The sequence below is a fragment of the Leptonychotes weddellii genome, chromosome 9 (genome assembly GCF_054177405.1).
Source record: "Leptonychotes weddellii isolate Sample4059 chromosome 9, ASM5417740v2, whole genome shotgun sequence".
Taxonomy (NCBI): domain Eukaryota; kingdom Metazoa; phylum Chordata; class Mammalia; order Carnivora; family Phocidae; genus Leptonychotes; species Leptonychotes weddellii.
Window position 1 is genome coordinate 41,286,761 of NC_138377.1, and position 14,372 is coordinate 41,301,132.

The window sequence follows — 14,372 nt, forward strand, 5'->3', positions numbered from 1 at the left end:
CTTTCACCTATGGTGAGGTACAGGCCAGTAACAACAAAACCTGTACTTGACAGTTTTGCACTGGTCAGCCTTATGAACCTTCACATGAGTTTCTACAAGTAGGGATTATTGTTTTCTGAGATCCACATAGATATAGTTAACACCTAGTACTTTGTGCCAACCAGGCATGTTCTATGTAACAATTCTCAAAACAAGCCTACAAGATGGCTACAAGTAGCTTAGGAAGAAGAGGGGGAGCAAGGGAATTCACTTAGCCATTACTCAGCAAGAATCAATTTTTATCTAAAATGTCTACATGCAGTAAGAAAAATATCTAAACAGACAATAAAATGATAATTCTTTTTTCTCATGTAATAATATGGGCTTCCTATCTATAGAAGACAAATTCTATTCCCCTTCTGATTCATATACCACAAATTAGTTCAAATTTTGTCTGCTAGTAAGAGTTCAAAACGAAGGGGTGCCTGGGCGGTTCAGTTGGTTAAGTGATTGCCTTCGGCTCAGGTCATGGTCCCAGGGTCCTGGGATCGAGCCCCGGGTCGCGCTCCCTGCTTGCGCTCCCTGCTCCTCGGGGAGCCTGCTTCTCCCTCTCCCTCTGCCTGCCACGCCCCCTGCCTGTGCTCTCTCTCTCTCTCTGTCAAATAAATAAATAAAAAAAAAAAGAGTTCAAAAGGAAGAGCAAATATAAATTACACCTTTCTTCTAGACTAGGCATAGCTAACTTATTGTCCACGACACCCAGATGCAGTGGGTTCAATTAGGTCACAAAAGCCTAAATGACCACTGGAATCCTACACCACCATCTGTAGGAACTTTTTGAAGTTTTTTTTTTTTTAACTTTCATTTCATTCTTCGGAAAGCTTCCAGAGGAATTAAAAAAGAAAAGTAAAATGAGAAAGAAGTCAAAAGCTGCAAAAGCTGAAGACACCATACTGGGATTGAACACTCACGAGAAGGTATGAAAACTTATATAATACAGACAGACCTGAAGAACCAATTAGAGCAAAGTGACATGGGATTTTGCGAGACGTGGTCAATGAGGGACAATAAGCACCATTTTGTTTTCATTGTAGTTCATATGAAGGCCTGGGACACCCACAGGATTGTATACTGTAGAAAACTATTTAGAAAATGCTAAAATGGAGTGAAAATAGGTGTTGCTGTTATGCGAGTTAACAAAAATTTATTTATAAGTTATAATTGGCTATCTGCTTTTGAAAAGATTTGAGAAGACTAAGTCCACATTTCCTTTCAGGTTAACTTCTGTAGGCCTTCACGGTTTCTTTCTTGATTTAGGACACTACCATTCTAATGACATACCCCAACTCTACAATTCAACCTTTGTGTTGTCACTAATCACCTAAGTAACAGAGAACCTTCAATTATTTGCTTTTTTTTTTTTTTTTTAAGATTTTTTATTTATTTATTTGACAGAGAGAGAGAGCGAGAGCAGGAACACAAGCAGGGGGAGTGGGAGAGGGAGAAGCAGGCTTCCCGTCGAGCAGGGAGCCCAATGTGGGACTCGATCCCAGGACCCTGGGATCATGACCTGAGCCAAATGCAGACGCTTAATGACTGAGCCACCCAGGCGCCCTCAATTATTTGGTTTCTTAATACAGCATATAGTCCAAAGTCCTTAGCACTGCGTATCTACTCTTGTTCCTTTCCTAACTACTCTCCAAATGCACCATTCATAATCTCCTCCTGTCTTTGACCAAACGCCTCTGTCTCTGTGGTGGTCAAATCCCACGCCTACCCGGGGCGCCTGGGTGGCTCAGTTGGTCAAGCGGCTGCCTTCAGCTCAGGTCATGATCCCTGGGTCCTGGGATCGAGCCCCATGTCCGGCTCCCTGCTCAGTGGAGAGCCTGCTTCTCCTCTCTCTGCCTGCCTCTCTGCCTACTTGTGCTTTCTCTCTCTGTGTCAAATAAATAAATAAAATCTTAAAAAAAAAAAAAAATCCCACGCCTACCCTATGTGTCTTGGCCCCTGCAGGTGCAGCCTTAATTTCCTCAAAATGCCGTGCATTTTCATGCTTCTGTGTCTTTGTATACATTACCCCATCTGGCTGGAATGCCTTTCCCTGCATCTCCCCATTTTTTTTTTTTTTTTTGCTTGATTATATTCATCCTTTAGGATTCAGTCTTACATTATCTGGAACGCTTTCCTGATACCCTCACCCTTGGGTGGTGTGTCAGATGCTCTTTGGACACCACACCTATTCCCCCAGTAGACTCTAAAATGCTTCACCACTTTCTAGCTGAATAACCTTGGACAAGTTCATTAATTTTACTGAGCCTATTTCTTCATGAATAGAATGTTAGCATTAATTTGGTATCACTATGAAATAATGTGAAAAATCACTTTATAAACAGTAAAGCACTATGCAAGCATTAACAATTTTACCATAGGGCACCTGAGTGGCTCAGTGGGTTAAGCATCTGCCTTTGGCTCAGGTCATGATCCCAGGGTCTTGGGATCCTCATACAGACTCCCCTGCTCAGTGGGGAGTCTGCTTCTCCCTCTACCCTACCCCTACCCTGTTCATGATCTCTCTCTCATGCTCTCTCTCTCAAATAAATAAATAAAATCTTTAACAAAAACACAATTTTACCATAAACCAAAAGAATACACAATATTCTAAGTAAATATACTTCAGTCGATTTAAGGGTAGGATTCATCCTTTGGTCTCCAGACTCTTCTCCAAGGATGCCCTGCATTTTATCCAACTTTCCTGCTCCACCAAGTCCTTGTTTTTCTATATTCAAAGGAAAAAAATCTAGAGTGATGTCTAGGACATTTGAAGAAAAGACTAAATGGGAAACTCCTGAAGGGTAAGGATAGTCTTTTCTACCTTTCCTAATGCCTTCATGAGACTACTGTATTATGCACATACAAATACTTGGCAAAAATGAAAAAGCTGAATGAATGAATAAATAAGTGAATACAAGCATACTCTAACCTTAGTGAGCTTGTAATCAAAAGGAGTGATGTGACAAATCCCATATGAATCTGGTCTTGTGAAAATGTTAACGAATGCTTTCAATGTCATCCATAAGTGTAGTAAGAAATTAAATTTTCTGCTACGCTTATTTTATTTGATTTGACACACACTATAATTGCTATCTTAGTGACTCATGCTTCACATACGTTTTAACATTATCAGAATCACTCGTGCAGTTCAATACCTATTAAATATCTACTGCACCAGGCCCAATGAGAGTATGAAGATAAAGGTGGGCTCTGCCCATAGATTGCTAGACATATAGAAAGGAAGCTAAATCATCAATATATATTAGTATAAGACAGAATACTGTAAAATGTATGAAAGACCTAAGGCTAGTGACAACCAATGAAGACAGATATCTGAGTTAGAGCACTAGGTCCATAAAAACTAAAACTATATACTACAAATTACTGGTGGCCAATAGTTTCTGTCACAGTAGAATATCTATTATATATTACATATGTAACATTTGCTTTTAACCGAATTTAATTACAAAAATTGTGTTGCTGTCTAATTGAGTAAGAACCTACTGTTAACACTTATAAATCACACTTGTGCCAAGCACAGTTTCAAGCCAGTTAGGTACCTTATTTCATTTAATCTCCACAACTCCACAAGATAGATACAATTATCTCTTTTTTTTTAGATTTTTTTTTTTTTAAGATTTTATTTATTTATTCATTAGAGACAGAGAGAGAGAGGCAGAGGGAGAAGCAGGCTCCCAAGGAGCAGGGAGCCCGATGCGGGACTCGATCCCAGGACCCTGAGATCATGACCTGAGCCGAAGGCAGACGCTTAACCATCTGAGCCACCCAGGCGCCCAATTATCTCTATTTTATAGACGAGGAAACCCAAGGCATAAGCCTCAGTAATTTTTCAAGGTTAAGAAGCAACAAAACATAAAAAAAAAAAAAAAAAGAAGCAAACTGAGAATATGTAAACAAGAACGTAAGAACGAACATTCCACAGAGAGTCAGCGGACCCATTTGCCAGCAATGCTTCACACAGTGCTTTCCACTTCTCCCGAACGCACCCGGTGGAAACAACCTATCTCCTTTCCTTTCCCGCCTGGGATTAATGTTTTTTTCCTGAGTCCATAACTGAACTGTTGATTCTCGTGCACATCATCTCAAACATTCCCACTTCAGAGGACAGATTGCTCTTTAAATCATAGGCAGTTCAAGGTAAATGAGACCGAATCAGATCCTCAGGTGGACAAAGCTCAGGCAGGATCGAGAAATTAAACCTTCGGGCTGGGCATCCGTTCCTGGATCACCTCCAGAGGATGGCAGCAGCACCCAGCTCACCCAGGAAGCGCTACCATGGCAGCAATCTTCTCCTTCTGAACCCCAGGGGGCTTGGATTTTGCCATCTGCTCGTTTACCCTTCACCTGCCGGCTCTGCGGGTCTAATCTCCACCCTGCTCCTACCAAACGCCAGGCCTCAAGCGCCTCGCTCTCCGCGGCGGTTAAGTCCCAAACCCACCCGGGGGCTCGTCCGCCCCAGAAGCAGCCCGTCCCGCTCCCTCCCCCGGGCCGGCTACTCACGGTTCCAGTACACCGGGTAGCACTCTCCTTGGGTCACATCCACCTCGTAGAGGCCGCCCCGCACACACACCCGCTCGATGTTCACCAGCTCCTCCATCTCGGGCTCGTGCCCCGCAGCGCGCGGGCAGAAGCCGCAGACGCGGTCCTCGTCCTCGTCCTCCCCAGAGCTGGAGGCCCGGCCGCACGCACGGTCGCCGTCCGGGTTCTCGGCCCGGGGTCGGCCACCCGTGGCCTGCAGCAGCGTTCGGAAGGCGAGCTCAATGCGGAGCGAGTCATAGCCGATGAAGGGCTTCCAAGTCTTCTTGTCCTCCTTGTAGAACCAGCGAACCTCCTCGGGGCCCAGCTCCGTCACCACCTCGTAGCGGTGCCTGGCGGCCGTTCCGCCAGGCCGGGTGCGCTTCCTCTCCCCGAGCCCTCCTCCCGCCACCCCGCTGCCCCCCGCGCTCGACGGGACCAGCGGCGGCTGCGGCGGCGGGTGTAGCGATGAGGAGCTGCCGCCGCCGACGCTCTCGCCCTCGCTGTAGTAACGCAGCGAGGAGCCCGACTCCGCGGAGCTGAAGTCGTAGTTCTCGTCACTGAGGCAGGAGTCCAGCGCCAGGTGGTGGTTGTGGTCCTCCGCGCCCGGCGCCAAGTGCAGCCCGGGCTCCCCGCGCAGCAGGGCCAGGGGCACCTCGCCGTCGCCTAGGTCCCCGCCGGGCAGGTGGTCGAAGCAGCAGACGCCGCCGCGGAAGGCCGGCTCCGCATCCGAGCCCAGCTCCCAGGCTGCGCCGCCGCCGCCACGGCCGTTATGTTCAGGGCTCCGCGGGGACCCGCGGCCCGGGTAATTCATGGTGTGGAGACGCCGCCGGCTGCCCGGCCCTGCGCCGAGCCGCGGCCCCCAGCGCTTCCGCCGCACATTCAACGCCGTCGCCCTCTCCACCGGTAGTTTTTAATCTTTCAAATCCCAACCGGTGCTGCGGAGGCAGCGGCGGTGGCTCCGCCCCCCCGAGGCCCGCGGCAGCCGCAGCCGCGTTCCACCGCCCGCCCCATTGTCGCGCAGCCCGACATGGGCGGTGCTTGGCCCCGGCCCCACCCCGCCGGCCGCGCGCGCCGCCCCGGAAGCCTCTTATCAGCTCAGGCCCCGTGCGAACAGCTTGGCTCTTCTCTCTGGCCTCCGGTGGTGGGTCCGCTCAGGGCATCTGCAACTCCTCAGATGCCTCAATTGTCTTCCGCCTCCACTCTCCTCTCCCTGCACACCTGCCTCGGCCCCCGCCTTTCTAGGGGTCAGAGCCCAGATAAGGAGAGGCTTGATATCCCACGCAGCCTTGTATTCTGGGTCATGAGCCCGAGGGCTTAAGCTACAGGAGAGGGCCCCAGGAAGTTGGGTTCTCCTGACATTGCTTTTGTGACCTTAGGTCCTCATCTGGGAACTTCTCAGTCACCCAGCTCTGGTCCCTCCAGAACTGTTGGCCCACACAAAGGCATTCCACCCCATGCCAGTGATCCTAATGTTGACATCACCATCCCCTCTCAGAAACCTGAGTCTAAACCTTCCTTCATAGGCCACCTCCTATTATTGTGTAATTTTAAATACTTATTTACTGCTTTCGCAACCTCACTGTAAGGCCTTTGATGGAGACCGAGTCCGTATGTCTCAACCTCTCCTACACAGCGGGTGCACAATCAATGTTGATTATAATTGATGGCGAGTGCAGCCAGTTGTGATTGATTATTATATTGAAAGCCAGAAAACAGTGGGTCCTAGACTTAGTTTTACTAACCACAGGCAAGTCACTTCATTTTGATCTTTTTGGTTTCCTCATCTGTAAAATGAAGTGATTATTGGAACAGATCTCTAAAGTGTCTTCCAGCAGTGGAATTCTATGATCTTCACGGTTTCTTCCTGTTCTTTATGCCTCTCTGACTCTGTAGCTCACTTTCTGGGATCTGGTTGAATGCTGAACCTCCACTGTGTAGTTCTTTTATATTACAAAAAAAGTTTAATTTTATAAGCGCAACACCCTATCCTATGTTGAGAATCCAGAGAAAAACAATCTCCAACCTCCAGTGTTCTCAATTCATGACCAGACAGTCTACACTGTTTCTTTTACTCCTCTTGTGGAGAATCAGATCAGTGGGGCAGTTTTTCTTGCCCTGTGACCTAACCTGTTAGAGATTAAGTCATAATTTAAAGCATGGCTGTCTCTAGCTTGTGCAGTGCTATATGAATTTGAAAGAAAGGGCATTGCCTCCTGTGTGCAATACAACATATGGAATAGTGCTGAAGTTCATGGCTTAGAAAGCAGAGCATGGGCTGGATTTTTGCTCCAATTTGTGCCCTCGCCCAAATGATAATTTTATGTGGTGAACAACATGCCCAACTGGACACGGCAGCCCTGATTCAAAGCATCTAAAATCAGAGCCCTCATCTCCATTTATACTGTTTTCTGAATACTTGCTTTTCAGTTTCTTCTCCAGTCTTTCTATGACAACATGCAGAATAAGAAGTTTGGTTATGAGCTTTGTTCTATTTACTACCCATGAAAGCATTTATTCTACAGTGCTTTAATATATGTGCCAGGCACTTTTGTTCTGGGTGTCAATACAAAGGGGAATGGGAGAGACTCAGTTCCTTCTTTAAGGACCTTACACTCTAGTGGGGGATACAGACAAGTACCCAGATACATTATAGTAGAGTAAGTACCATAAAGGGGATTCAAAATAAGGGATATCGGGCGCCTGGGTGGCTCAGTTGGTTAAGGGACTGCCTTCGGCTCGGGTCATGATCCTGGAGTCCCGGGATCGAGTCCCACATCGGGCTCCCTGCTCAGCGGGGGGTCTGCTTCTCCCTCTGACCCTCTCCCCTCTCGTGCTCTCTGTCTCTCATTCTCTCTCTCAAATAAATAAATAAAATCTTTTAAAAAAAATAAGGGATATCATAACATTTAAAATATCTCTATTTCTTGATGGAACATAGTCTACCTGTATAGCTTCTGATATGATTGTATGCAATTGACACTGCAATATCTGAACATTCATAGTTGTATGTAAAGCATTATGTTGTATTTTAATCATTATGCAAGACCAAGCCTCCTTCCCATAAGCCAAATAAGTATGATTGATTTAGACTTCTGGCATTTGGGGATCCAGGCTGCTGCAATAACCAGTGGGATGTGGAACCAAGCCTGAGGAAGTTCTGGTTGGTGTGGGAAAGAAAAAAAGGCAAAGCCAGGTGGTTTGTACTATTAAAGACTGAAGCACATCATCTGCACGTCCTGCTATCCTCCCTTCCCCATTAGACATGACGGGCTATCTGACAACAATGACCATCTTTCCCTCCCCATCTCTCAAGAGTTACATGGTGAAGTTTATGCCACCTTTCCCTTTTCTTCTCTTTTTAAGGTTTCCCTATTGTTCATTTTAATCTATTTTCACCTGTATAAAAATATTGGGCCATTAGGCCTTATGCCATGTAATTTATTCTGAACCAATAACCCACACCCACACCTGACATGGCTTTGTCCATTGCATATTGATAGAAATTTAGAATGGAGAAAGAGGGTGGTCGTATAACCATACCCCTGTTTGCTCTATCTCCTGTTTGATAAACCACCCACTACATTTAAATTTTTATTGTATGTTTTATTTTTAGGATCACTATCTAGTTTCTTAAAATGAGACTGTCTTAGCTGTTCATGCTACTACAAAATACCATAAGCTGGATAGCTTATAAACAACAAACATTTATTTCTCACAGTTCTAGAGGCTGGGAAGTTCAAGATCATGGTGCTGGAAGATTTGGTGTTTGGTGAGATCTTGCTGGCTCATAGATGGTCATCTTTTTATTGGGTCTTCACATGTCAGAAGGGGCTAGGGAGCTCTGTGAGGCTTCTTTTTATAAGGGCCCACCTCCTAAGCTCATAACCTTGGGGATTAGGATTTCAACATATGACTTCTGGGGGATACACAAACATTTGGACCATGGCAGAGAGTGTTTTTTTTGGGGGGGGGGGTGAACAGATTAAAAGGAATGATAACCTAGACTAAAGCAGAGAACTTTCACTGAACATATATTAGATGTTTGCTAAGTTCTAGGCACTAGCTAGGCCCTACAGTGAAGCATTCACAGTCTAGAGGTATCTTTAAATAAACCCAGAATGCCAACTTTTTAGTTCCTCTGAGGAATATAATTGTAATGCCAGAATGACCGCAGGAGTCATTCTTTCCCTAAAGACAGATCAATAGAGGAAGCCAAATTACAATAAAAATGTAGCTACATGAGCAGAAATAACATAGGAATACATAATGAATCAAGTCATTCATCCTTCTATTTATTCATTCAACAAATATTTATTGTCTACTGCTATTTTGCTGATGGTTTGTTTTTGTTTTTATGTTAATTGAAGTCACACTTAAAATGTAGAATTATCAAATGCATTTACTTAAAGATTTGTAAGAGGTCTGCCCTCAAAGTTGTACCTATCAAAACCCCATAAAAATTTTTTTATATTCCTTTTGGAAATAAAGGTCAATGGCATTGAAGGTATATATTCAAATGAAACAGATTGCAGATCAATACAATATTGATGCATTCTTTATGGAGGCAGCCACAAAATCCTCATTAGCTTGTTTATATCTGAAAGAGAAGATTTGGCTTATCCCTGTCTTTTGGTTATATCCCTGTCCTTTTATTACAGAAAAGTGAGTTAGACTATAACCATAGACTATTGTGAGATCCACATTATGCATCCACTGTAGATGCATTTGACGACTTTTATGCTCCAGGATTTTTTCCTTTCTCACACCAGAGGTAAACCCAAAGTACCTATTCATTTATTCACAAACTATATAGTATATAATTCATACATAGTACATATATAGTATATAATTCATATCAGTTACCTTCAACAAGTAATTGATCATCTTAAGTTTTGCTAAGACTTAGATGCAGCATATTGTATATGTGTAGTTTATTCTGATTTTCATATAAGAAGTGAGAAAGAAAAGAAAAAGAAGCTATGTTTCAGTAGGGATTTCCACTAGTGCAACTCTGAGTAATTTGCTGAGTTTTTAAAGGACTGAGTGGTAGAATCAATTCATTGTTTTTGCAACTGCTGCTTAAGACAGTGTGTTTATCCTTACATCATAAGTCAGCATTTCAAATGTCAATCAGTATATGATTATAGACTCACAAGCCCACAAACTCCTTTCACAGCTTTCCCATTGCCTTTGGAACCATACTAGATAGCCATTAGGGTAATATCATTAACAAATTATAATGGGATGGTGGGAAAGCAAAGTTCTTCAGAAATTTAATCTTCTTTAAGATTAAATAACCTGTATTTTAAATATAAATGAATAACAACCACCTTGCATTTATAACTCATTCTTTCTTCTTCAGTTTAGAATTTCAAACTAATTCTTAATCATCAATGAGAGCTCACAGTCCTTCATCTGATTATTCATATTATTATACTTCTCAAGTTAGAAATTATAAACCTTGATCACTCATCTTACCATACTTTCAGGTTAGAAACTACATATCTCTTGAGATGCTCTTGAGAGGTGCTTTGGAGATAATTTTAATGAAGACATAGAGGGACAGTGCATTGTAGTTTCCTAGAGCTGCCATAACTACATTTCCACAAATTGCGTGGCTTAAAACAAAAGAATTTCATTCTTTCACAGTTTTTAATGCTGGAAGTCCAAAATCAAGGTGTTGTCGAAGCTGGTTCCTTCTGAAGGCTTTGAGGAAGGAACTGTTCCTTACCTCTCTTCTAGCTTCTGATGGTTGCTGGCAGTCTGTGGTGTTTCCTGGTCTGTAGCTGCATTATGCCAATCTCTGCCTCTGTCATCACATGGCCTTCTTCCTTGAGTGTCTGTATGTCTGACCTCTCCTTTTCTTATAAGGATACCAGTTATTGGATTTAGGGCTCACTCTAATCCAGTATGACTTTTTTTTTTTTTTAAGTAGGCTTCACACCCAGCGTGGAGCCCAACACAGGGCCTAAACTCACAACTGTGAGATAAGACCGAGGTGAGATTAAGAGTCAGACACCTAACTGACTGAGCCACCCAGGAGCCCCCAGTATGACCTCATCTTAGCGAATTACATCTGCAAAGACTGTATTTCCAAGAAAGGCTGCATCTTGAGGTTCCAGATGAACAAGAATTTGGGGGGCACACTATTCAATCCACTATAAACAGTCAGTGTGAATCTGCAGGCACAAGTGTTTAAACATCTTTGTCAAATATGTAGACAATGGCGGGCGCCTGGGTGGCTCAGATGGTTAAGCGTCTGCCTTCGGCTCAGGTCATGATCCCAGGGTCCTGGGATCGAGTCCCACATCGGGCTCCCAGCTCAGCAGGGAGCCTGCTTCTCCCTCTGACCCTCTCTCCTCTCATGCTGTTTCTCTCTCGCTCGCTCTCTAAAAAAAAAATAAATAAAATCAAAAAAATATGTAGACAATGGCTAGATTAATCTTTACTGGAGAACTTTTTTTTAAATGATTTTATTTATTTATTTGAGAGAGAGAGATAGTGAGAGAGAGCACAAGTGGGGGGCAGGGAGAAGGAGAAGCAGGCTCCCCACTGAGCAGGGAGCCTGACTAGGGCTCAATCTCAGGACCCTGGGATCATAGCTTGAGCAGAAGGCAGATGCTTAACCGACTGAGCCACACAGGCACCGTGTGGTTTGGTAGTATTTTTACATTAAAAACAGAAATCCAGTGGTGTCCGGGTGGCTCAGTTGGTTGAGTGTCTGTCTGACTCTTGATATCAGCTCAAGTCATGATCTCAGGCGTCATGGGATCGAGGCCCACAGGGCTTCTTACTCAGTGGGGAGTTTGCTGGGGATTCTCTCTCTCCCTGTCCCTCTGTCCCTGCCCCCCACGCTCACTCTTGCTCACTCTCTCTCTCGCTCAAAGAAATAAATACATCTTAAAAAACCACAGAAATCCACACTATACATGTACAATATACATACGTGCATATGTATACATATATATTCACCTATATATATGTAAATCATCAGTAAAAATCTGAAAGAATAAGCTACAAATTACCCACATAGCTAGTCCTGGAATGTGGTGAGGAAATGAAGTTAGACCTTAAGTTCTATATTATTTGAACTTTATAGGATGAACATACATTTATATGTTACTTGTATAATTAAATAACTTTTTTTTTGAAGATTTTATTTATTTATTTGAGAGAGAGAATGAGATAGAGAGCACATGAGAGGGGGGAGGGTCAGAGGGAGAAGCAGACTCCCTGCTGAGCAGGGAGTCCGATGCAGGACTCATCCAGGGACTCCAGGATCATGACCTGAGCCAAAGGCAGTCGCTTAACCAACTGAGCCACCCAGGCGCCCCTTGAGTAAAATCAAATGGAGAATAATATGGTGTTGACCACTCCCACTGTCTTAGAGGTTCCTCTATTCCAAGTAGCCTTCTCCTTGTATGACCACATCAATCTTGCTGACTCCCCGATTTGAATAAAATCACTTTCCACAGGGGTCATAGAAATCCCACATAGGTTGCAGACAGACTTAGGTTCAGCTCTCAGTCGTGTCAAAGATTAGCTATGTGAGCTTTTAGCTCAAATTCATCACCAGTGCGTGGGAATAATGATGATACTTGCCTCACTTTAAGAAAACATAGGATAATGGGGCTCCTGGGTGGCTCAGTCGTTAAGCATCTGCCTTCAGCTCAGGTCATGATCCCAGGATCCTGGGATTGAGCCCCGCATTGGGCTCCCTGCTCAGCAGGAGGCCTGCTTCTCCTTTTCCCACTCCCCCTGCTTGTGTTCCCTCTCTCGCTGTGTCTCTCTCTGTCAAATAAATAAATAAAAATCTTTAAAATTAAAAAAAAAAGAAAACATAGGATGATGTATATGAAAGTCCTTGTGGAGCCTCCCACAGCCATCACCAGCACCGCTGGTGAAAACACATTATATAACAGAACACCTTCCGGTATTTCCAAAGGTTTCCTTTTTTTCCCCCCTCCTTTTCCCCTCTGGCTTTCTTTTTATCTCTACATTTTATGAAGTAGAATTAGTGGTATTCAACATCTAAAGCACCTTATTTATTTACATTTCAGTTATCCCTGTGATTCCTCAGTTACTTAAACTTGTTCCTCTCAGAATAAGGTCAGGAAAAGGGAACTGGACTTCTGAGTCTTTAGATGGCCTGTAATTACTTGTATCCTCTTCTCTGGAGCTGATTTCAAACCTTTTCTGGCTTCTCTACCTTGGTGCAGCTCCTAGGAGAGGACATAGACCCGAATTTTAGGTAACACAAAGTTCTAGTTGCAACTCTGCCCCTCTCCCCTTTAACACAGCTGGCCTTACAGCCTGCGGGGCTAAAAATGAAATTTTAAGTACTCTTCCATGCACTTTGAAGTGTTCTTTTGAGCGGCGCCTGGGTGGCTCAGTCGTTAAGCGTCTGCCTTCGGCTCAGGTCATGATCCCAGGGTCCTGGGATGGAGTCCTATATCGGGCTCCCTGCTCAGAGGGGAGCCTGCTTCTCTCTCTCCCACTCCCCCTGCTTGTGTTCTCTCTCTCACTGTGTCTCTCACTGTCAAATAAATAAATAAATCTTTAAAAAAAAGAAAAAAAAAGAATTACTTCTAACTTAAAAAAAAAATCTTCTTTTGAGGAGACCAGGGACCTCTGAGATTCTTTGATATCTACAAATTTCTGATCTCCTTCAAAGATCATGAAAACTATGAGAGCCCTACTAGCACCAAATGAATTTTAAGGTAAGTGAAACTTTCTTGGAGGTTTTTTTTTTTTAAGATTTTATTTATTTACTTGACAGAGAGAGACACAGCGAGAGAGGGAACACAAGCAGGGGGAGTGAGGGAGGGAGAAGCAGGCTTCCCGCTGAGCAGGGAGCCTGATGCGGGGCTCGATCCCAGGACCCTGGGATCATCACCTGAAGCGAAGGCAGATGCTTAATGACTGAGCCACCCAGGTGCCCCTCTTGGAGTTGTTTGATTTGAAGACTTCATAGTCTGAGTCAGAGGTGAAACATGGAATTCATTATTATAATTCTTAGGGAGGTAAAGGATGCAAATGGAATTTTATTTTCAGTGACATCTTTCAGCTCCTATAAATAATGGTCAGGCAATATTTTCCTACTTGTAAGATAAAGGACAATTGATATGACCTCTCTCTCAAGGGGTAACAGTTGTTAGGGGAAACTGACAACAGATCAATTGAAATGAACACATATATATAGCATGCCTATTAAGTATGAGCCAAGCACAGTGTTAGGGACAGAACTCATAGCCCAGTGGGAAAATGGACAAATAGGCAGATGTAAAGTTGAAAGGAGCCATGAAAAGACCTTGAAGGGTGCTGTTGCAGCACTCAGAGGGTTGCCCAACCCACCTGTGAGGGCAAGGGTGGAGACAGTCATAGAAGCCTCCCAGAAAAAGAGACGCTTAAAGCAGGATCTGGAAGGTGAATAAAAGGTAGCTGAAAAGGAGAGTGGAGGTGGGCTGCAGAAGAATATTCCAGGCAGAAAGAATCATGTACACACTGATCCAGGATTTGAAGAACTAGATAGAAGACAGAGAGTGGGGCAGGAGAGATAAGCACATACAGATTGTTGGAAAAGCCAAATAAGAGAAAACCATAATTATGTAGATACTGCAGATGGCTAATATATATTTTTTTAAAGATTTATTTATTTATTTGAGAGAGCGAGAATGAGAGAGAGTACATGAGAGGGGGGAGGGTCAGAGGGAGAAGCAGACTCCCTGCTGAGCAGGGATCCCGATGCGGGACTCGATCCCGGGACTCCAGGATCATGACCTGAGCCGAAGGCAGTTGCTTAA

General features: G+C 44.1%; 1 protein-coding gene across 1 annotated transcript in view; it reads right to left on the reverse strand.

The window, feature by feature from the left end:
* The window catches only part of LOC145723332 (phospholipase DDHD1-like), a 73,432-nt gene extending 67,858 nt beyond the window's left edge, over nucleotides 1–5,574 (reverse strand). Inside the window, exon 1 of the mRNA XM_081829760.1 lies at nucleotides 4,548–5,574. Coding sequence (XP_081685886.1) covers nucleotides 4,548–5,380 — 833 coding nt within the window. The 5' untranslated portion in view covers nucleotides 5,381–5,574. The remainder of the gene's footprint in view (nucleotides 1–4,547) is intronic.
* Between the last annotated feature and the right edge of the window lie 8,798 nt (nucleotides 5,575–14,372).